The sequence below is a fragment of the Pholis gunnellus genome (genome assembly GCF_910591455.1).
Source record: "Pholis gunnellus genome assembly, chromosome: 3".
Lineage (NCBI taxonomy): Eukaryota > Metazoa > Chordata > Actinopteri > Perciformes > Pholidae > Pholis > Pholis gunnellus.
The window spans coordinates 9,859,003-9,883,707 of record NC_136529.1 but is presented as its reverse complement, the minus strand read 5'-3'; the positions used below and the strand labels follow the sequence as shown (position 1 = coordinate 9,883,707).

At 40.8% G+C, this 24,705-nt stretch overlaps 1 protein-coding gene across 1 annotated transcript in view; it reads right to left on the bottom strand.

Moving 5' to 3' along the window:
* LOC306694233 (A-type voltage-gated potassium channel KCND3-like) overlaps window positions 1-20,818 on the bottom strand; it is a gene marked incomplete at both ends in the record, with an annotated part of 79,323 nt that extends 58,505 nt beyond the window's left edge. The window contains one exon of the mRNA XM_079156999.1: window positions 19,719-20,818. Coding sequence (XP_079013125.1) covers window positions 19,719-20,818 — 1,100 coding nt within the window. The remainder of the gene's footprint in view (window positions 1-19,718) is intronic.
* Between the last annotated feature and the right edge of the window lie 3,887 nt (window positions 20,819-24,705).

Genomic DNA, 24,705 nt, shown 5'->3' with positions numbered 1-24,705 from the left:
ACATCCTCCTTTCACCTCAAATGTATTATCCTATCTCAGAGGGGTGGAGCATCTTTTATACTCTGAGTGTAGTTTTACCTTAATTTGTCCAATAAAGGCTAAATTGACTGAGTCTTGTGCTCTTTGTTTTGGATGTGTTTTGCCCCTTCTGTATGTTGTTTATCAAGCAGACACACCAGCCTGGAAGCACAGTTGGCGAGACATCTGAGACACATTTTGTCTGCTATCAGTGAAGTGCACAGATGTCATTTAAGCATATGCATTTAAGAGAAGGTTGTACAAATAACACAGGAGGATATCATAAGTGCTGTTAATTACACATTCTACTAGATTTATTAATGTTCACACTGTCAGCAAAGTTCAGTTTTGCATGCAAATTCCCCCTGTGAACAACAAACACAGGTTTATGAAGCTATATTAAAAGGAAGCATTTTGTGGAAAGGACATTAATCATATTACATTTAATCGGTATTCTATAGAATTTTCAATGACAGCAGACAATAATGTCAATTAGAAGAGAGCTGCAATGAATTAGTTCAAACACAAAACGTATCATGTAGAAAAAGAGGTTCTTAATCGTTATGTTTGCATAGTCGACAGCCCTGTTCGATAGCGCTGCACTTCGAGCTGAATGCTAACGTCAGCGTGGTAACATGCTAATGGTAACATGCTCATAACAACATTGCTAATGAAGGTACATTTGTTGAACATTTTCACCATCTTAGTTTAGCATGTTAGCATCCTAAGATGCTACGGTCTGCTGTGAGTCTGTTGGGAATGTCAGTCCTTTTGCTGGTATTTAGTCGTCTACCAAAATATTGGAATCATTTCAAATTTGACCTACTGGTGGCACTAGTTTAAAAGTCAGGGGATCACCAATGTCTTTAGGATTCATCCTCTGGGCACCATGGATATCTGTATCGAATTTCAAAGCAATCCATCCAGCAGTTGCTAAAGATATTGCACTGAAAAACAAAAATGTCAACTTGCGTGATGGCACTATTGGTAAAGTCCGGGGATCATCAAAGTCAGTAGGATTCATCCTCTGGGGATCATATGTGTCTGTACAAAATGTCAAGGCAATCCATCTGATATATTTCAGTCTGGACCAAAGTGATGGAGCGACTGACATTGCCATACCTAGAGCCATGCATGTCTAAAATAAAACACTTTTTTGGTGCTTCTAATACTTGCTGTCAAATTGAAAAAATGTTCTACAGATGCACCGTAGGTAACAAATCAGATGAAGTGAACTTTTGAGTCCGGATTGATATACAGTAACATGTGGCATTCACAATAATTATGTCTACATGAGGTTTGCAATTGCAATAGCCATTCAGTGTAGTTATGACGGAAATCTTAAGGATTTTAACTTTATTGTGAAGGACAAAAACTTTTTCAACTCAAAACTTTATTTGATGCTCTTTCATAAGTCTGGGTGAAATCTGCCACCACGATTATTACTCCTCAGTAAACCTCAGTTCCATCCTCTAACCCTTGTCTTAAATTATTAAAACAAAAAAGGTTCGGATACAACAAACAGAGATGAGCACCCCTGAGGACAGAAACACAAGAAATCGATGGCGGCAATCACTGTTTGATGTGAGGTTGACGGCTGTGTGGAAAACAAATCTATACAATCTCCTGAAGAGTTTTATGAAGAATTGACAAACAGTAATGTGATTTGCGGAATAAATGGAAGCAATACAGGCTTGCTCACACACAGTGTCATGAGCAGCAGCGGGGCACTCTGTGAGCTCTTTATCTTTGACCCTTTGCCATTAGATTATACCAAAATACAACCGATATTCTTCTCTCTTCATGGGCCGCTTAGAAAAACCACTGTGGTGTCCAAACAAGCAAATCAAGACTATATGATAATATGATGAGACCAATAATATGTTTAATGGCCCTGAAAGCAAAAGCCTGACTAATATGGTACTCATATCTTCTCCCTTCTAAATTCCAGTTCATGCTGACCTTCTGCATTCTAATGGGACAAAAGTGTACAGCTAGAATACATTCACACAATGCAGGTTGTGGCAGAGGCAGATAGGAGTTCACACAAAAATATGACGGTTTTACTGGAATTAATTGTTATGTATGCCCACTGGTTAAGGTAAACACACTGGTCTAAGGTAAATAGTTACATTTGTATGTATATAATAACACCGGTTATTTGTATTTTATTGTGACCTCAGTAGTGTTAATTCTATTTATAGTACTCTATTTTAGAGGAAAAAAACTACAGTAAATCATTGGCACAGAATATAATCTATGTTTAAAGTGTTATGTCACTATATTGGGTGGAAAAGAGACAGTGATGAAACCTAAAGTTGCTCCTCAACCAACAGAAAACAAGCTATTTGAGGCATATGATAAAAGAGAAAGAGTGTCCTTTTTAAATTCCAACCTCTGAAGATGAACAGCTGACCTGACGTCAGCATCAAAAACAGCTCAAACAGAATCAGAACAGCAAAACTTATTCTACAGCATCACACACATTACTAAAACAATCTCACTACAACGACACTAAAGATGAACTGCTGAACAAATAATACTCGCCCATGTAATGAATTAATCCAAAGGATGCAAACTTTGTGTAACTGTGTTGAACAGTCTATCAGAAAGGGTGACTCTTTAAAAAACTGCTGCAAAGGGATATTCATTTTTTAAAATCCCAAGATATTCAAGAGCACCAAACAAAACAACCTCCGTTACAGTTTGTATATATAGATGTTCATATTGGAGAGGTGGTATAATCTGAGTTCAACATTACTAATTAAAGTCAATAATTTCTCCTTAACAAAATAACATGTTAGCATTGTTATGGCAACCCTCCTCAATGGGGTACTGTTTAGCCAAAATGCTAAAATATTAAGTAGCTAATGATATTTTAAAGCATAAAAAGAAAATGTGAAGAATATCACCAGATGCTTTTATTGTGTAATAACTGATACTATCATGCAACGTTTCTGACATTCTGTTACATGTCCATCACGATCGAGCTCTCTGCAGCCAAACAGGAGTCCATCAGTGTCGCGTGATGTGTGAAAACCTGTTGTATTTTGTTGTTGGCATACTGTATACTATTTGAATTAACGCACTGGACAGTCATGGCCCATGATTATTCTGTTGCTCACAGGAGAACCAATCTGCCGGCCCAAGCTGCTATTTATTATGAACTGCTCAGAAATGCAGGGAGCTCTTTTAAATCCAAACTGGATATGCGCTTCACTTGGTCAATTTACTCCTCCAGTTGGTTTGCCATTATCTCCTGTCGACCGCACAATTATATTTTAATGGCTTTGAAAGGCTTGTCGAAATTTCTGTGGATTGTCCTGAATACAATTTGCAGGGCTGAGTATTGGTGGGGTAAAAAAAAAAATCTTTGCTATGGTTATAAGTCAACACAACAGACAGCAGAAAAGCTAAAACGCGTGAGAACGTGGAAGTGAACAGCTCTCATGGAACAGTGGGGTGTGCTTCCCAGTGTGGGAATTCAGCAAACGAGGAATGAAGGTGTCTCATAGTAATACATAACACCATGCAATTGGGTTTCATCTGAGGTCCATGCTGGGGCAAACTCTGACTGCCTGTGGAGATTCAATATCCTTCTAGCTACATTCTTTTCAGCCTTTCAGCTTGACACTTCAACTATCTAAACAGACTTAATAAAGTAACCAGGCACAATTCAATTGATGCCATTCAATACTTGTCAAAAGTTTGGTCATCAGAGGAATTCAAGCGTGTGGGCACCACTATCCATCCCCTCCTGAAGCTCTATTCATTTTGTTCTAATATCTCTAGACATCACAAGGGACAACAACAAGTTCAAGTCATTATCTAACTGACAAAAGAGACAGTAAAGGTAGAGGTACAAGACACCTACAACTATGCATACCATGTACCATGAGAGTGCTCTAAAGTGGTCATGCTCCTTGAGAAGTGTTTGTCGGATGGTCGGATAGCTTTGGAAACCCCCTCAACCCGCACACCTTTATAACCTGACCCGAAGAAACCTTCTGTGAGACTGTGCTTGCCTGCTGGAGAGGATGGTGATCACAAAAGGTTAGGTCAAACTGCTTCAAACACATCTTTATATTTCTTTATAGAGTAAATCAGACAACAGCATGGAGCTGCCGTCTAAGAGGGAAGGTTTAGGTTGGGGCAACACATTTACAACAAGCAACTAAAAGGCATGACAGTCTGAACGTTATTATCTGTGAAGAATACCAATGAATACATTCATTTCAATAGAAATGTTCATTCATATTATGGTGCATCTGATTAGGGCTCAACAAAAATATGGCACCTAAGCCTAAACACGGTACATTTGGATATAATGTCACTCTGTGTAATCGACATTCATTCAGTATATGAAGAGGGTGTTTAAAAAATGCAATGAGTTGTCCGAGTTCCGACATAATGACATGGATGTGCCAATAAAGATGTGGTCACCAGTTGTATTGATTGGCTGTGAGAAGAGTTTTCATCCATAACCCTCCCAATAGCAGCCGTGATTACTCTTTTTGTTTTTTTGACCGGGCTGTAATGAAAACATCTCCTATAAATACAGCCTTCAAAACGCAGCATCAACAGCAGCATACATCCATAAAGAATATGGCAAAAATCATTGGACATGAGCGATTTACATAAGAATCCAATAAAACTTCCAGATGTTGAACGTCGGGGAGTATGGGTGTTAAAACACTGCGAGATTGCATTCCTTGTGTGTAATAATAAAACCCTGTGGAAATAGCAGCTTCTCAACATTACAACTTCCTATTATTTTAAGGGTGCAGCAACACTGACTGAACATTACTTAAACAATAATGTAAAAGACAAAAACTAAAAGAAAGTAGAATGTGTAATTTTCAAAAGGATATTTGCAAAATTCTGGGAAATGTGTCTAATCTTTGAAGGTTTTCAGCTACTGACCTGAGAAATACAACCTTATAAATCCAAAAATCTAAAATCTAATTTTAAACTATGCACCAAATATGAACCCTTACCCACACGATTAAATGTTTTCCAGCTGACTGCATAAAAAAACACATGGTTACAGTTAATACAGTTTTGTATCAATTTAATTTGGCACATATTTATCCTCTGTAAGTCTACATCTTTGTGGTGAACAAAATGTAAAAAGGAATACAAACTTTAAGTCTTATAGTGGCTAAACAGTGTCTCTCACTGTTTTTCTATCCAGCAACAGCGGCTGGTTTCTACGGCACCTGAACTCAAAACACAAAAGCAACAGTGAAGAAAGTAACCGTGCTCGAGTGAGGATAACAAGCATTGGTGAAGCTTCTTTAATCTCCGAATACACAGAGAGGTCAACATAGCTCAGAGATTTCAACATAATTGGCATCCAGAGCTGTTGATTTATTTCCAATGTGTCATGTTGATGTGGCCGAGAAAGGGTCTGCAGGCCCGTTTGATGGAGGATAACGATTGTGTGGAGCTTTTCAGGGAGGCATTGGGTCTGTTTGAATGGCAATCAGTGAAATTCTAGAGGTTTATCTTCATTTTTAATGTTTGTTTTCGAGGCAGTGCACCGAAATACTTGGCAACACTATCAGCAGAACTTTGTCAGTGAATAACGGCAGCCCACACTAGTATAATCATGGACTGTTTGATTACTGACACTGTGCCTTCAAACACATTAATGTTAACACTGCAGAAGTGAATTGTAATCACACAGCACCCTGCTTTAGAAATAGAGAGAAAGGAAAACATGTTTACCAATCTTAAGGTTTCTAGGTTTTAAAGGGTTTATTCTTTTCATTCATATTATGGTGCATCTGATTCGGGCTCAACAACAATATGGCACCTCAGCCTAAATAAAGTTGTTTTTCTTTTTTAAAGGGAGCAGACCGGTTTACACTTTTCACCCAGTTGTTTCGCGCTGTAAGAACATTCAGTGCAGTTTTCATTAAATTGAAAAAATTGAATAATTTGAAGAAAATGCAAATGAGTCACCAATGGTGCCAGAAAATATATGAATACAAGTGTTGGCACGGCAAAGAATCATTCAAACATTAATCAATATTGTTTAAGAATCACACACTCTTTTTATACAGTTGAAGGCTACATGGGAATAAAGAAATTAAAATGTCTCCACGATCTGCTTTTACACTGAGATGGGTAGTATCGTGCTACGGTGCGCATTTAATCAGTTGCAGTTTCATGCCTCCGATGTTTCCCCTGCATACAGCGGCGCAGCACCATTGCAAAATGATTAGCGCCACTGCAAAATGCAATAGACTCGCTATCTCTACTTTAAGCAGCCAGAGTCAGGGAATAGTGAGGATTGACATTTGACAGCCAAAGACATTGCTACCGTTTAGGCTGTCGACAGTCGGAGTAGAGGAGCGACAGGTGAAGTGAAGATAACATCGTCGGTACCGGTTACAAACAGGCTCGGTTGTGAACGACAGGCCGATGGATTCAGTGTTTTTGTGTTTGTAGCTGAGCTAGACCAGATAATATTCAGTCAAAAGAGATTGGTGATGCTGTTGTACCTTTTATTTGTCTTTGTTAAGTTTGCTGGAAGATATGTAATGTAGCATCGCTGCATTTTATTTGGAGTGAGCACTGCGCCAGACTCCTGGTGAAAAAGAAATCATTTTAAATGCTACATTGCTTGTCAGCACATGGTAACTTTAAAGCAATTTGGCCTTGTTTGCTATGATTAATTTGGCATGCAGTTAACACACCAGCCATGATTTTGTTTTAATGAAAATACAGCTCCTGGCATTTGCTCATTTGTTCTTCATGTTTTGGAAGAAGGAAATAATGGAAACCGGCGAACCGGCTTTAGAAGTGATACATTTTCTGTGTGCTGTGCAATTTATCTAATTTATGCTGAAGTGAAGAGTGGTTCAAGTGGATTAAAAAAAAAAAAATGTTACATTTAAGAACATCATTTAGTGTTTCGTAACCTTATAGGGCTTTTTATTGAAATAATGAAATTAGTTTGGATTTACTGATCAGTTACTTGCAATAGTGTGACTTTCGATTTTATCAACCTGTAATTCAATTCATGTACTGGCCCAAATATTGCTTTCAGGGTAACCAGGTGTTTCTGGAATCATCAGGTTCAGCAGCAACACAACAAACACATCTGCTTCATTCTTCAGTACCTTTTCTCTTGTGTTTTTCAAGAACAGAGGATGTCGTACACTGTAAAGCCCTATGATACAAAATTGTTATTTGTGATATTGAGCAATACAAATTAAATTAAATTGAAAGTGAATGTTGAAAAAGCAGCATCATTGTTCTCTCCAATTTGGCTCAGAAAAGGTTGCTATTTTTCTTCTTTCTTTTTTTCTTTAACACAGCACCGCTGGAGGCATCAAACTCAAATTCAGGTCAGTCAGTCGGACAGTCATCTTACACAGCTTCATGGCAGCTGTAAATGAGGGCAGCTGGTGAGTGCAAAAGCTTGTTTAAGACGTTAATTGTTACAAATCAGCAGAATGCCTGAGACAGTTCCGCTTATAATAGTGCACGTATAAACAATGCAAGTTGTTATATTTACTATCAGATTTATTATCAGATTCATGAAAGCGTTTGACCATTCACGCTTTTTTCTATTAGCTGCAGTAAGTTGGTTTTACTGGGCGAGAGATGTTCTTTTTCTGCATACCAAAAATACTTATTTTCGCTTCATCATTTACTGTTTCTATAGAAATCTTGATTTGAGGTAGCCGTTACTGGGCAGGTACCGAGTATCTCAGGGACTACACCCAAACATGTTGCACACATATGATCAACAAAAAGCAGAACAATTTAGCATGAAAACATGCAAGTGATTCATTTTGATATCCTGTTATTGAAATGTTAGACAATTACTAGACTGACTCTAAACTGTTGCAGAGTAGGGATTTCTTGCACTACTTCACGTCAGGTGGCAACCTTCCGGTACTCACAAGTGAAGCCAATGCAGAAGTGTCTTAAAACATGCATTCTCTCTCGTGGCCAGCAGGGGGCAACTCGTCTGGTTGCAAAAAATAATTCCGATTGTATGGAAGTCAATGAGAAAATGACCCTACTTCTCTCTTGATTTACTACCTCAGGAAACATGGTAAACGTGAGTTGATGGTCTCAATCGCTCGTCTCATGTCTTCAATACAGCATGATGTTCATGTAGTATATTATGGTGCCTTTTAGAATCAAATAGACCATAAAGTGGAGTATGCTTTAGGGCGGGCTTACTATGATTGACCTGTAGAGACGGCGTCTCTACGTCACTCCTCAGGAGTCCAAATATGGTAACTTCCATTCACTGGTTGCAAAAAGCCAAGATGTCGGTGGCCGTAATCCAAAATTGCGACGGCCAAATCCCCGTACTCAAGGCTTCAAAACAGCGGTCCACAAGAAAATGGGTGACGTCACGATGACTACGTCCACTTCTTCTATCCAGTCTATGCTTCACCTACTTCCAAGAAACGTAAAAAGTTTTGAACGGTCATAACTCCAACAACATTGATAAAGTTGTTTTTTATGCTACAATTGTCTTTGGTTCACAGCGTCTAATTAGGGTCTTATTATGACATGATAACATCAGAACATTGTTGTGTTTTGTGATGCCAGTCTAATGCAGAATTAACAGCAATAAACACTATTATCGCTACAAACAGCCGTTCAGGTCAGTCACCTTTGTGTTGTAAGTCATTCCCTGACGATGAAACAATGCAAATATGTAATGTATGAATGCACTGTGTGCCTTCATTATAGCAAACTCACAAATGTTGATAGCTTCTGCCGTCCAATCAGAAAACTCATTCTGGTTAATGTATCTCATCTCTTGCTTCATGAATGTTTGAATGAAACATAGCCACATCATCACTTTCAGTTGTGCTATTGGAGGGAATGCTTGATTCAAATAAATGTAAGAAAGAACGACACTTTACATTCTTTTTAACATCTGTGGAACTCTGGCGGCATATAAAGTGATATTTAAAGGTGAGGTGAAAAGGAAGGAACCAGACTATGTCCTGGAGCTGCATTTGAGACTGTAATGGAAAACATAAACATGCTGGTATTATTTATAATGTCAGGTAGGCATATGCGCCCCTCAGGCTAGATAGGTAGGAGACACACTCACACACACAGGCAGAGAAACATACACTTACATGTATTTTTCAAAATCGGTTTGGAATTAGTTTCAACAAAACAGAACAATCAAACCTTCTTTTGTTGCTCTCACTGTTTTATGCACTTTATTTTGTTTTCACGATATGGTCAATTTAACCTTGAGTTCCACTCCTCGTCTGCACCCTCCTTCACATCACACTGAAGGTTATTAGTACATTTTCTTTACCTTTCTCTGAGCTAAACCCTTGCCAGCTGTGTAGCAAGATAAGGGCCAAGTATCTAAAAATAACCCACTCATTCGGGTACCGAGCATGCCGTGTCATTCAAGGTTCTCCTTTGTGCCCCAATACAAACATCTTGAGATAACATGTTGGAAACTGTATTAGATAACATCACGTCTTCTGTCCTCCTCACTGGCTTCCTTCCTTTTCTTTTTAATTTCACGTTCACTCTCTTCCTTTTCACCTTCCTCCTAAAATGAAGGTGAAAAGTCTTTCTTCATTCTCCTCTATCTCCTCCCATTTCATCCCACTATCACATTTTTAAGATATGTTTATGTCGCATATCATGTTCTTCTATGCTGATGTACTTCTTGACTTTCCCTTAACTTACATTCTCACTTCTCCAAACATTGTCGACCTTGGCGTTCCCCAATCAATCACACAAACGCACCCACGCACACTCATCTGTGCCTGCGCTCCAAGGCCACTCTGCTAACAGGCTGCTACTCTACACTCGCTACGGGTGACATCAAACACATGGGGCCTAGGCTAGCACGCAACCAAACAGCTTTTACTTTGTTACCAAAGAAGACCACTTCAAAAGTAGCATGTTTAAAAAGTGCTAAATGTGTCAATTTGTGGTTCCTTAAATTACAATTTCCTGTTGTTTCTTGTGTCACAAAAAAGTTGGCATCCCCCGTCAAACCAGAAGCTCCGTCTCTGTGTTTGATGTAGACAGCAAGAAGAAAGCTCGAAGCCGGTAACAGCTCTTGATTACAGCAGAAGGACTTCTGCAAGTAAAATGACATGAAGCAAAATCCAACCCAGTTGCAAAACAATGTAGAGGCTGATAGCATTCATTTGTTTAGTTTATGATAGAATCACAATTAAAAAAGGACCACTAAGTGATTTGTTAGGCTAAGAGAGAAATGATACTCAAACAGGTTTATCACAAGCTTTTTTTTAAAAATAAAACAAAGAACATGTCTGAAGGCAGCCATGTTTACTGCTATTCAGATGATTCGAAGAGAACACTTGCTCATTAAGCTGCTGGTGTTAACTAGTCTGCAGTGTGTTCAGTGTTTTCTTATCTCAAGTAAAAAACAATGGTTATACCTTGCTGGCAAAAGGAAAGGCCTAACCAATTAGAGCTAGAAAGAGATAACGAGATGAAAGAAAGAAAAAATTGGAGTCCAGTGACAGCAGAAAACAAGAGTTGGATCACTCTGAAGATGGATGAAGGTTTGTTTAGTGATGCCGGCATTGCTTGTTTTCAGATGAATGTGAACATGAAAGAATCCAATAAATTAATGAAAAAACTGTTGGTGTGATAGATACATCAACCGTTTCAGAGGGTGAGGGAAAACCTTCAGAGAAGACCCTCTGGGAAATCAGTTAGTGTACAAGTTAAGTTGCGATTTAATCATTCATTTCTATAAATACCACAGCAAATTCAAACCTGCACCAATATATATCTTCACAATCAAAATAGATTATATGACTCTGTGTTATGTTTAAGGTGTCACAAGTAGTAACAAACCAGTCAGAGTCTACAGCTTCTTCAGTTCAAGGAAAATTGGCATCTTCAGCTTATTGTTCTGGTTTTTACGGCCCACAACTTCACTGTTTTGGTTCAGTCTTGCTGTTCGTCAGCATTGTTTCCAGCCACAGCAGGCCGCTGTATTCAGCTAAAGAAATGATAAATCAAGTGTACGTTACCGGCCAAGCACCAAACATCAGACAAATAAAGTTAGCTTGTGAACAAAGTCAAGCATTTAGCCGCTACAGAGCCAGATGTTTCTCTCTTGTTGGTGGAGAGATTAAAACAGAGCAAATAGGAGAGTGAACATTGGACTGGCATTCATCAGGTGGCTAGATCACAACTCAGAATGAATACTAATGTTGCTTCATGTCTGCTGGATATGTAAATAGGCAATTGTTTGCAAACATGTTCACCATAACAACTTTATGAGGATGTCAAATTGGTGTTTACAGCGTATTCTTGTTGAATTATAGCTACTGCACCCATCTAAAGTGAGGATCAGTAATGAGTTGAACAAACAGTACAAAGCTCCTGCTATGGACAGGGCAATGTTTCGTATGACGGGTAGACAACCACATCAGAAGGCAAAGGTTCCTACCTGATCTGGACACAGACGCATTCTTTTCTGGGGATTACGGCACACTTTTTCAGACAGACTGTGTCTCCAGGAAAAATCGTAGATTTGCATTCAGTTATGCCAATGATATAAATAATTAAAAAAGAGAGCTTGAGAGGGGCGGTAAAACCCTTGTACCTTTCTCACCTCCGCACAAGCTTCACACGGGTGTGAACGTCAGATTGCCAACTTTGGAAAGTAACAGAAAAATCGGACACGGAGCGCCTAATCGTTGGACGTTGGAAAGATGTTTCAAAAGCTATTTCACCATCCAACATGCAGTTCTGACGGAGAATAATGATGCCTCAAAGCATGATTATATGTCTGTATTTGAACTGTGTAGAAAAGGCTCCATAAGATGTTAAGGGATTAGACTTCATGTTGTGCTCTTTCATATTTGCTATGAAAGGTGTGTGGTATTTCTTTGACAATTGTAAGTCAACAGCTCCCCTACACACCTGGGGAAATCTCTTTATCGCTATAAAAATAAGATGGTAACACCTTTGTGGCGCACTAGGGATGACTTTTTTGCTGAAATACATCAGCCTAAGAGGCTGAACTCCGGCCAGAGTATTTTGTATTTTGTGCTGCTATCCGAGCTACTGCTCGGGTGTGTCTGTGGGACTGCGACTCCTGTGCCTACATCATGGTTCATGCATTGGCAACTGATTTGATGATTTGATTTTTGTGCACATGGTGCGCTGCTGCTCAACCCTAAAAAAGGTAACAGATGGCCGTACTGATGCAGGTTACTATCAAGAAACAGCATTGCAGACTTGTCAGCCAATTGCTCTCATTTGCTGCCTTCAAACTAGAGGACAGCATATGAATGCATGTGTGCATACTAGTGTGTGTGAGAGCACACAGCAGGGTACACTGGTGTAAAAGCTTTGGTCATTTTACCACAACAGTAAGAGAGAGAGAGAGAGAGAGAGAGAGAGAGAGAGAGAGAGAGAGAGAGAGAGGAAGAAGAGGAGGAGAGAGATGGTGAAGGTTTCCAGACACTGCTATCTATTGCACGTTTAATTCTTTTTAAATGAGTTTAGGTGTTAAATGAACCTGTGTTGGAGCTAAATTAAATTCCACAGCTATCATTAGAAAGGTTTCAATTAAAGAGCCTTGTGTTGGGAAATTGGCTCCAAGAGCGAATTGGCCAGATAAAGGCAGGAATATTTCTAATTTCCTACAAGCTGCACTTGTTTTGACCCCAGGGGTTCAGCAAGGCAGCAAAATAGCCCATAAATTATATCTGAAAGCAGGCTGCCATAAAAAAAAAACCCACTACAATATGCAACCTCTGATGATTTGTGAATTGTGTGTGAAAGAACATTCCCACTTACAAACTATGCAGCTCGACATCCCAGTTCTGTTTCAGCGTGCCGCAAAGATCCTGAATTATTAACAAAACAATGTATGCCATTCCAGAATTAATAGGCCAAAACGCCTCACTTCTGTTACCAATTATCCATTATTAACTGTAAACACAATAAATCCAGCACACAAATACTAGGAAAATAGAAAACTCATTTGCATATCAAGCAAATCTAAAAGAAAACACACTCCAACTCCAATTTTTTCTCACACTATGAGATACCATATTCTAATAAAAAAAAGGCAAAAGGATACTTTAGATATTACATGTACGCTTAAAAGTAAAATACTCAGGCAGACTTTTGATTAACTCGCAACAAGAGATGCTTTGTTCAACCCAGTGTTAATTAATCCCTTTATGCAGAGCCGCGTGCCGAGCTAAGGCTGGAGTTAAGAATACCTTTCATCAGAACCAGAGGCCTGAGATTATTGCTTCTTTTGTTGTCTCACAACTCACTGCTAAATACTTTCTTTTTGTTGTTTCACAGTGCCAAGGAGATCAATGGTCAAGTTAGTCAATTAACCTTATTTACTAAAACATTAACGAGGAACACAGACTTCAAGACACAGAACTCGGCTTATCAGTTGTTGAAAGATGCCAGTTTCGAAAAGTTTAAACTTAACAGCAGCAATGTTGATGCACTATAGGGATGATATAGTTCCCACTGATTATCAAACAATATTTTTTCTTCCTGGAAATGCCCATCCCCAATACACCACATGAAATAAAGTCTGTGTAGAAATGTGTCCACTGTGTTTACGTGGATATACACTGAAATGGTTTGTAAACTGACAGAAAATGAAACCACAATCATTTTATAGAATTGATTCATCACTTTTTTTTGAGCTGACACCTCGATCCGCAGGACACTGTCCTTCCAAAACTCAAAACAAACACTTTACTTCCTGCTTTGCTTCAAATAGACAAGAGTCTTAATCACAAAGCTATTGTCACTGGGCACACTGCTGAAATGGTTGATGCCCCCCTGGGCAGATGACAGAGTTTCTTATAGACCCTCGTGGCTTCACACACATGGAAGTATCCTTTGAGTTTAATGGATTCACTGAAAAAAGTCATCGCTAGATTAATCGATTGCGGAGATAAAAATGTGTTGCAGCACGGCATACAGTATGCGGATGTATGCCAGTGTAGTTCATGAACGTGGACACTATAACAGACCCGAAGCAAGAGTTTAAAAAAAAGAAAGTTTTGTTCGGCCCTTTCTCACTTCACATCGTCACTTCCTCCTGGTGTCGACCAGCCCTGCAGCACAGAGTTCGAAGCACAGCTCGTCTGACCTCCCTCATTCCTGCCTCTGGCCCCGAGGCCAAGTCCACGTAGACTAATAGAGATGTTGAGCAGAGAACGCAGAGGGCGGCGAGCTAAAAGTCTCTCTGAAGAAAGAAGCAGATTATATATAGCCACTGATTAAGGCAGAGATGGGAACATGACCTACATGCATAACAACATTGTCTCTCACTTTCTACAGAACAAGCCTCCGTCCAGGACCAGGACTCTACAACTGGGAGAATCACTCTAATTATAACACCAGAGTCAGATTTCAATGCACACCTCATTAATAGTTCTCTTATTATGGGGTTAATGTTTTTAGAGGCGAGGGGAGACTTGGGAGAGCTGGAGGCAGGCCAGCCAACCTTCCAGCGCACCTGTCATACAGGTAAAATACAACCAGCTCTCATCCATTGAGCCTGCATCGTGGATCAGATTATAGTTAACAGATAACTCCCTTTCACACACAGAGCCTGTTCTTAAAATAGCTGTTCCTCTGGGAGACTCATGGGGGAATAGGGGAGTAAAAGAGGGAGCACAAGAAAGAGAGGGGGGGGGTGGGGGTGGGGGGGGGGTGAGGGCTTTCTCCTTCCATCATCAATCTTTCGGATCCTGTCCCACTGACGCCATTGACATCCGTATCCGGCCGGCTCCAAACAGCGCCGAGGATCGGCAGGCCGCCGCAGGGAGCACACCTTGCTGAGATTCAATCCAGATTGTTTTATCAGCCAGCTGAGGTTGATTTAACACCCCGGTTCCTGGACAGTGAAAGCGGCTGATTATACAGCCAGCCAGTCCCTTCCGCCCCCCCCCCATCTCCCTCAGCTGAAGCCCATTACTGCTGCGCTGTCTGGGCTCAAGCAGACGCGGAGGGGACGCAGAGAGGCAGGACAAAAAGGCGAGACAAGATCAAAGGCAATAACTATGTATGTGTGTGAATGAATCCGCATATGATTGTGTGTATGTGCTCTTTGGTACATACTGTGTATATATATATATATATATATATATATATATATACATATGTACATCTGATCAACATGTTGACAGGCTTGACTGTCAGCTGGCAGAAAAGTTCATGTCTTCTCAGGTGTGTTTATATTTTGAATGTCCTACTAGCATAAAAAATATATATATATGTTCTCAGGCCTATACACTTTTCACCCAGTTATTAATGGCTCTGTTTGTTTGTGAATGTGTGTGTGTGTTTCTGCCAGAGGCCACGTTTGGACACACATTATGGACTACACATTGGGGGCCGCGATTTCTAACTACCTTGCTGAGGAGTTGGAGGTGTGCAGCCTGTCGCCTGGAACTCTTCATCCAACAGCTCACTGCGGCTGTTTTCTTCTTGTTCTGCTACTCTGCTATATCTAAACCCGGCCCAGCGTGAAAAACATGCCAAACATCTGGTTTTGTAAATGCCTTTTTGATAACCGGCCGTGGTAACAAATATATCGCATTTCCTGTGACTGCTTCGGAAAATAAAAGCCAACGCGTTTCACCCAGCTGAATGCAGACTGTATATAGTAACAAAAGGGAGGCTTGTTGTCAAGGAAATCTTCAGTACTAACAATATCAACATGCACATATGAAAATGGCATTATTGGCTGCCATAATTGTTCCCGTTCAGATTGCATTAAGGGAAGTGTAGGATCCAGTGTTTGCTAGACTCAGCCTGGGGACTTCAAGTCCAAATATGTCGACCGATGCTGCATCAATTTGGACAATTCCTTTCAAATCTGTCGCCCCAACTTTATAAAAGTGTACTAAATACTACACTAAATACGGATACTAAATTGGTTGAGTACATCTTAAGTTGGGTTAGTAAAAGATTAATGTAACATTTGGTGATGTATCAGCTTTGGTTTGGGTTACGATGATGGACAGGCAATCTAAAGTGTTCTACAGTAAATGCATATGTGTGTGTTTGTTGTCAAATGCTTTGGAATTGCTGAAAAATAATATTCAAAAGAATATGGTGGTGAGCCAAAAACATATTCCAGTATGTTGTGTACACCAATAACACATCTGATGAAAGCTTGCCGTTTTTTTTGTTCTTTGGAAAAACTGATTTGTAGATGACCGGTGGGATTGCTTTATGTACTGCCCTGTATGTACTGCTGTGTATGTAGCTTCTTAAGCGCACTGCCAGATGGTTCATTGGTGACCTCATCACCTGAGCATATGTCTCTTCAGCAGGTGAACAGATCGACGGGCGACAGGCAGGAGGGAAAACGGAGCCTCATGAGAAGCTGCTGGCTGTTCAACTTTCAGTTGTAATCACGTACAGATAAGCCTCTCTTATGTTCTATTGAAGAGGAGGGGGCACACGCTGTACTAAGCACCCGTATCTCAATACATTTTATTTTCACCTGCTTGCTTTTGTTTTGTTTGTGTGGGTTGGAGTTCTGCATATCAAAGACTGTACTGTACACGTTTGTTTTTTCTCTTTTACATATTAATTCTATGTCTGTTGTTTTGATCAAAGGATGTACCAGTGCACAGTGCTGGATTCTGTGCAGGTCATAGTCAGATTGTCAGCACAGAGAACAAAGCCCCGACTCACATCATAAAAAATGATACCCTTTTATTTGAAAGTGTCAATTCATAATATCTCTATTGATTTTTCGTGTGTGTAAAATCCCGAACATTCTGAACTCTCCTCTTGTTTATCCGCACGTTGTTACACATATTTATGCACTATATCAAATATCTAAAATCCAAATCTGAGAGAAAAACAAAAGCGCAAGTTCAGACTTTCTGTGCGCTCCTCAAACTAATGTGAACACATTTCTATGAGTCCCACTTTACCGTCTCCAATAAAAGGTAGACCTGTGTGGCTGTATAGAGGGGACATGTTGGATTTGATTGTGTGAGCCTTGGACATGCATCAGTTGATAGTTTTCCTGATTGTAAATGACTGTCCTGTCTCTATGAGGATCACCATTGTCGGAGCTGTGGATGGACTCTCGGTGCTGCTGCCTCTATTGTGTGTTGGACATAATGGCTCCACACTCAAACACATTGTTCAAGGTTCACAATTTACATAATGCTTTCACCTTGGCATTTCTATCCTTTTGTATGTGCGATACAAAAGATCCTCTTATAACACTCACACACACACACACACACACACACACACATACATACATACATACACACACTGTAGAACAGGTAACGCGAGGCATCCTTTAAAGCCCTTATGCTGCAGAGAGACAAATACAGCTATTCTGGATAGCTGGAGATCCACGATTTCTTTTGGTTTCCATTTCAAGACGACACTTTGACACACTGATCATAACAAGACGGAGAAATGACTGAAATAACTACTTTACGGTCACCTTAGAAAAGCAAAGAACATTTCAGGTCTGCCAGCCAAACATGTCACTCACAACGGGGACCCTAAAGATACTTAAAAAAAGATGCCACAAGGTTGCATCATTAGGTATCTTGTTATGGGTCAAACGTGGTGCAGCATGACAGCCCACACAGTGTTCTAGTCTAGTCTGGTGTTTCTTAGTGTCTGAGCAGATCCTTCTCAGTAATGGACACAGCAGAACACAGAGAGCTTTTGAGACAATATGAACACGTTTTAAAGCTCTCTGTCAGCAGAGCTTTTTGGAGAGATGTATCGGTTAAAGAAAAAAGTGTCTTAAATAAAATTTGATTTCACATTTTCTTCTGGCAATGTAGATCCTCATTAATAGTTAAAAGGATATGTTCACATCTAAAGTTATAATCCTTAAGAGTTCAGTCCCTGTTAGCTCCAGCACAGGAATGGCTTCATTACTGATGGTGAAAAGAATTACAGAGGAGATACAGAACATGAATGGCTCTTGCAGAAAAAGTAACAACCATAAATAGAACAAAAATGGGGCTTGATTTCATGAGACTCTTAAGTTTGTTCTTTTTTACCGTAAAAACAATACAAACATTAGCTGCAAAAATTGCTCCTACTGTCGAGAGCCCTTTCTAGCACAATACCAGAGTAAGTAATAGAGTGATCAAGTGGGCATCTTCCAAAGCTACAGATGTTTTGGGGCAAATTTCTGTTTCGTTGCTGAGCAGCAGTACTTGGAAAACAAATAGAAAAAAAGCGCTGAAATGATTTGTTGATAAATTGATTAGTTGCTTGAAGGAATCGAATGAATAATCAATTAATTATTCAAGTCATTCATTAAGGAAAAAAACTGATATTCACAGCTTCTCAAAAGCTGCTTCTCTCTCTCTCTCTCTCTCTCTCTCTCTCTCTCTCTCTCTCTCTCTCTCTTTCATAAAATGATAAACTGAATATCTTTTGAGTTTTTGTCCAAAAATATTCAATTAAAATTACTATTAGTCACTTGATAAAGTGAAACCACCAACTCTATTCTTGTAACATGCCGTTTTATTCAAAAAGGCAGTTTTGCATTGGCACACAGCATTATTGTACAAAAGAGTGCCGGAGAGAAAAACTGATTTTTAAGAAAACCATGACTACTCTTCCACTGTGCCTTCATAATACTTCACTCAGCCAAAACTTCAGGAACACTTTCAAGTTCACCCTGCCGTTCATGGCACCGAGCCTCAGCGAGCTTGTGTGAAAGATTAAGAGCAGAGGGGAATCATAATAAAGGTGACAGAGGAGATCTTATGAGACACCTCGCCTCCAGGCACACACAGCAGAGAGAGCCGGCTTTATAATACAGTTCAATTAATTCCTCACAAGGCTTTTTCATACTGAACGCCTGTGCCATAAATACGGTGCTTGTGGTGTGGCCCCAATTATCAGAACAGAAATGCAGTAGAGCAGCTAATATTTTCTCTGTAAAACTACCAAACTGAACCACTGTTCATACGAATGACGAGCTGTATCATCTAAATGTCACAAGGGTGCATAGGTGGAAATATGATGAAGATTTGTTAGTTTATTGGATGATTATAAAAAGGCTGGCCCATCAAAACTTGTTTCCAACACCAATAGTATTTAATCATAATGGTTCAGTCCATGCTCTTGGGTCAGGCTACATGTTGTGCATCATTTTCTCAAAAGGCTAAAATTGAAAGGGATAAAAATTATTTCTCAAGCAAAACATAAATTAAAAGAAACAAAAAACTAAATAGCTCTACATCAATGAAGTCCTTAGTGCACACACACAGAAATATGTGTAGTATCAGGGCATCTTCTTCACACTCAGATGTATTGTATGTATTCAAACACTGTCTCCTAATTTGGCGAGCTGTAGGTGAGGCAAACTAAATGCCACGAGTGATTGTGCTGGTAGATAAATGCTGCACTTCCCACCATTACTCACACTGGCACCCTCAAATACGCTGCAGTGTACTGAAGTATGGGGGCAGGCTGGCTTAATGCTCATTTGAAATTCAAATTCGTTTTCATAAATTATTCAATTTTCAAAAGAAAAATCCACAAAAACGCATCTAATGCATCTATTAGCATCCGAAAACATTGTTTTACGTCTGTCACAAATACAAATACAGCTTGGCAGAATGGGATACAAGACGCTCGTGGTGTTTACACGTCTATGTATTTACCTCTGTGAGTGTGTACACACGTCGATTACTCACCCCAGCGTAGTCATGGTGACTATAGTGTACCAGAAGGAAGCCGGGATGCTGGTGAACTTGCTGGAGCTGGAGCCCTTCTCTGCGTAGAACATGACGGTGGCGAAGATGATGATGGCCATGGTGAGCGAGAAGAGGAGGAAGCCCAGCTCCGAAGCGCAACTCTTGAGCGTATAACCCAGGATCCGCAGGCCCTGCGAGTGGCGGGAGAACTTGAAGATGCGAAACACTCGAAACACGCGCAGCGTCACGAAGGCGCCGCTCACATCCTCGTTGTTGCTCATCACCAGGCCGATGTAGTACGGCAAGATGGCCACCACGTCGATGATGCTCATCACCGAGCGCATGAAGCGGTAGCGGCTGGGTGCGGCAAACAGGCGCAACAGGTACTCCACTGTGAAGATCATGACGCAGGCGGTGTCCATGCAGAAGAAGGCCACTGTGTAGCGTTCGCCACACGGCATGTCTTTCTGGTTGGCGGTGGAACCGCAGGGCACCGTCTCCACCACATTAGTGAGGACCGAGATGGCGATGAAGAAACCCGTGACATAGTAGAAGACCAGGGCCATGGTGGAGGTGTGGGGGTTCTCAAAGGCACGCCACATGGTCTCCCTGAAGGTCATGTTGGGCAGCTTCATGTCCTTGTTCTCCTCCTGATCGTCCTGAAGCCGCTCTATATTCTCCCGTTTCCTGTCCTTGTACTCTTCGTAGCAGCAGTCGCCGATGATCTCGGGGATGATGCCGAAAAAGATCAACTCCTCATCGTAGGCTGAGATGCACTGGTGGCGGGGGTAGTGGAGCTTCCCCGTCCGGTAGAAGTTGAGGATGCTTCTGAAGGCGTCGGGGTCCCGGTCAAAGAAGTACTCCTTGATTTCCTCATTGTAAAAGAAGTCTTTTTCGGAGCTGCCCAGCAGGGTGTCAGGATAGCGGTCCAGAGTGGTTCTCCAGGTCTGAAAGCGATGGCCGCTGACATTGAGGATTATCAGCTCGTCCTGTCTCTTAGTGTTGTCCATTGGTGCAACAGGCATGGGGCAGTTGGCAACAGGCATCCAGCCAATGGCTGCTGCCCTGGCAAAAGGGAGCCACGCTGCTACTCCTGTCATCGTGAAGCCGAGTCTTAAAAAGTAGTCCGCCTCACCTTCAGAGTTGACACTCCTCCAAATCAACTGACATCTGAGGGATAAATCGCCACAAAGAGAGGAAATATGAAGCTGAAAACAGCAGCACACTAGATGATCATTCCAAATTATCAGTGTTTGCCGTCATGGCACTAAAAGAAGCAGCATGACACTCGTGACATTTGGAGTTCCAAATGAGTTTTTCCCTCTATTAAATTTCCGGTCACTCTCCCATGCTTTCAGTCCAAATCCACCCAAAATGTCATCCAATTTCGAGGACAAAGCTGATAGATGGCAACAACTAAAGCACAATTGCCGGGAAAGGCAGACAGGCGGGTAAAGGTGAAGTCGAGTCTCTGTTTAGTTCTGTTCTGGTTTTAACACAATACCTCAACATAACAAGTCATGATCAGTTATCTAGCATCAGGTTTAAAGCCTGCTACAGTTTGCTTCCACTGTGACTGATACCAGTTTGTTGAGTTGCATCTGTGAACCAGATCACTTCTGGTTTGGACCTGAGCCCACATTTGCTACGGATCTGAATAAATACAGTTACATGTGCAGTGAATACAATCTGGTTCATCAGTTAAACAGCATCAGATCCTATCTGTCCTGAGCAGCATCATTTGCTGACCGGCATGTGGACAGGCTGACTGTCAGGGACTGAAACAAACCTGTTGCATCGAGATAAGGAAGCAAATTGATCTACGTGGTAATATTAGACATTAAAATAAACTAATATCACAAGGCCAGTGAAACATTACATTAGAAGTAAATTGCTTCTTTACATATATCTTTTAAAAAAAATACAGTGTAGCATACGTTTGGTAGGGCTAAACTGAAAAGTACTTTTTCCATGCACACTGACTAACTTCACCACGAAATGCATTAGTTCACCTCACATAGGCTGTGCTCATTGTCAAATGCACCTCCACGTATTCTTGGACGGACATTGAGTGAATGGAGCAAACACACAATCAGACACTCACCGATACAAGTGGAGGAGGAGGAGGGAGGGGGGACAAAATCCCCAAACTCTTCCAAAACCAAATCAGACTTTCTGCAAAGACCCGAGTCCTCAGTTAGCAAGTGAGAGAGGGAGAGTTCGGATCCATCTAGCGGGATGAAGCAGCGAGCAGCACCTCTCCTCGTCGGTCGGCGGACTCCGGCACCGAGCAGAGCGCCGCAAAAAAAAAAACACACACACACGCGGGCGATGGAGCAGAATGAACCAGTCTGTTGGACCACAACACTCAAGGGAAGCGATTTGTAGCGGGATGTGTGGACGTCCTCTAGTGTTGTTTGTGTTGTTTTTTTTACATCCTGGCTTTCTTTGTTTTCAGTGTTTCCAAAGTGAAATGTGATGGAGAGGCGCAGCGCGCTTCCTCTTTCTCCAGCGCGTCTCTCTCTCTCTCTCTCTCTCTCTCTCTCTCTCTCTCTCTCTCTCTCTCTCTCTCTCTCTCTCTCACACTCTGTGCCAGCAGCGTGTCATCAGCCCTCCTTCCCTCTGCCTCACTTTACCATCATAACGTGACTGCTCACCTCGTCGCTCTGCTGTACTTTCAATACTGTGGTGATGCATTGCTCCCTGAAGCAGAAACACACACATTGTAATGGCGGGGTCGGTGATAACGGAGATTAAAAAAGGTCACTAGAATAGTAAACTCACTGTGGTGGACTGCAGTGATTTAAGCACCAAAAGGTTGCAGTTACTGTCCTAATTTGTAAACCAAAAGGGGTTTCATCATGACCAGAAATGAGCTGCTCAGCCCCCAATAACCCCCCATTCCTCCCATTTTGTTAAACATGTGGTTCTTCTAAACTATACTTAGGCTAGAGTACCCGTATTGGCTAGAATATGATTGTTCAAAAACCTCACCGTTTCCCCTTATAGATAGAAAAGCATACAACATAATGCTCATACTAACCCGGTTTTCACTCCCAATGCATCAAATACCACAGCTTGGTCAGTGCTCCTCGGCGTCTGTCAGTGGCGCACAGAGGGACCCTTTAGTGTGTGTGTATGCGACGCAGGCTTCCACCTGATTCCAACGCAAATACACACCCATTACACACTCAGAGCAACTGGTGCAGTGTGTGAGATAGTCCACACAGAGCGGTGCATGGGCTATGCATGTGATGGCTCTGTTTTGAGGTCGTAGAGGTCAGGTATAGGGATTAGTAAGGGATACTTTAAACTTTTTTTGTACAAACAGCTAGCCATAAAGTCTCTTATGGAAGTGTAAAGAATTTGTACTAAACCAGAACAAAAAAGCACCATCCTCCATCATTTTTTCTCAAACAAGCCTTCATCATCAGTGGGTGTCAAAGGAGGCTCTATCCTCGTCATCAGAGAGGGAGACGCAACTGGCTCTGCCTCCTATCTCACACTTCAATCCCAGGCAGCATGGTCTGTACATAGGCACCTCAGGGGACTGCCGCGGCTGGATGAGGAGGGTCTTTGAAAGGATGGCCTTGTGTGTGGCCGTTGGAGGGTTGAGGGAGGCAAAGCGAGAGAAAGAAAGGGAGAGAGAAAGTGAGACTGTGTGGCCTGGGTGTTAAGACAGATAGGCTATTGATGAACTCCAGTACATTCACATGTTCAGATGAAGTTCTGGCACATTGCGTAAAATATTAATTGAGTCTTTGAACATTTTTTAAGTTGTGGGGAGTCTGTGGTCTGTGGTCTTTTCAGCACTGTGGAGTCTAAGAATGACAATATTGTTAGGTGTGTTTTTCTTTAAAACAGTGTACAGTATTTTGTGTGTAGCACAACCACGTCTTTTTCAGTGAGCACTGGATACACTTGAAGCGTAGACCCACAGACACCATATCATTAAAGAAGAAATCTGCAGACACAAAGTCATACTATGAAGATATCTTTAGTTACATCACTGCCTTCCCTGCATACGCATATTCAAAAGAAATATTAGCGTATACTGCTGAAAGAAAGATGAAATTATTTGGATTTTTGACACTGATTGTCTTCAGAACAGTCACCCTTTTATTTTGTGATTTCTTTTGCCGATATGATCTCTCTTAGTCCTTTTTGTGACATGTTCAAACCTCTGGGGTGGCAGCTGAACTTTAGAGAAGATCACTTACGTGCAATTTTTTACAATACTTTGCATGAGATGGTGACAGAAGAAGCTTCAAATATTCAAAAAGATAATATGAAATGTAAAAGATATTTTAAGAAGGTGAATTCAAAAAGAAAGTTGGAGCGACAGACCAAAATGTATTCCAGAGAGGAAAACTAATATGCAAATAACTTTGCACCCAAATAACTTTGTCAACCATTTTTGAAATTCCATGTGTTTTCAGGTGTTTATTGCAGCATATTTTCTTAAATTCCTTTTAGATGGCATCCCGTATTGTGCACCTATATAACAAAATATGCAAAAATATCTACAAAAAATAAATGTCTTAATATTTATAAAAAATTCTATTATATTTTCCTCCTGTAAGACATGTGCCGACGTTAACTAGTACCAACCAATTTCAACCAACAATATCATGACATCCAATCAGTGTGCGCTTCATTCTAATCCCAGCAGTCCAATCAAATGTAACTGCTCACAGCTCCAATATTTTGTGTCAGTGGGAAATACGTCACAAAAGACGTCGCTAAAGACGCTCTAACTTGTGTTTCACTGGGACTTAAAGTCCTTGAAAATCCACCAGAGGGGTTTTCACAGTAACTTGGCAACTGTATTCCTAAAATGTGAGGAAAACAAAACATTAGTTGGTGCTCATTTACAATACATTTTTTGTGTGGATGGCTTTTTAGTACATTTCATTGTTGAGACTTATTAAGCTTAAATTTCCATTGATGGAATGAAAAAAGAATTGTTCTTTCATACATCATCCAA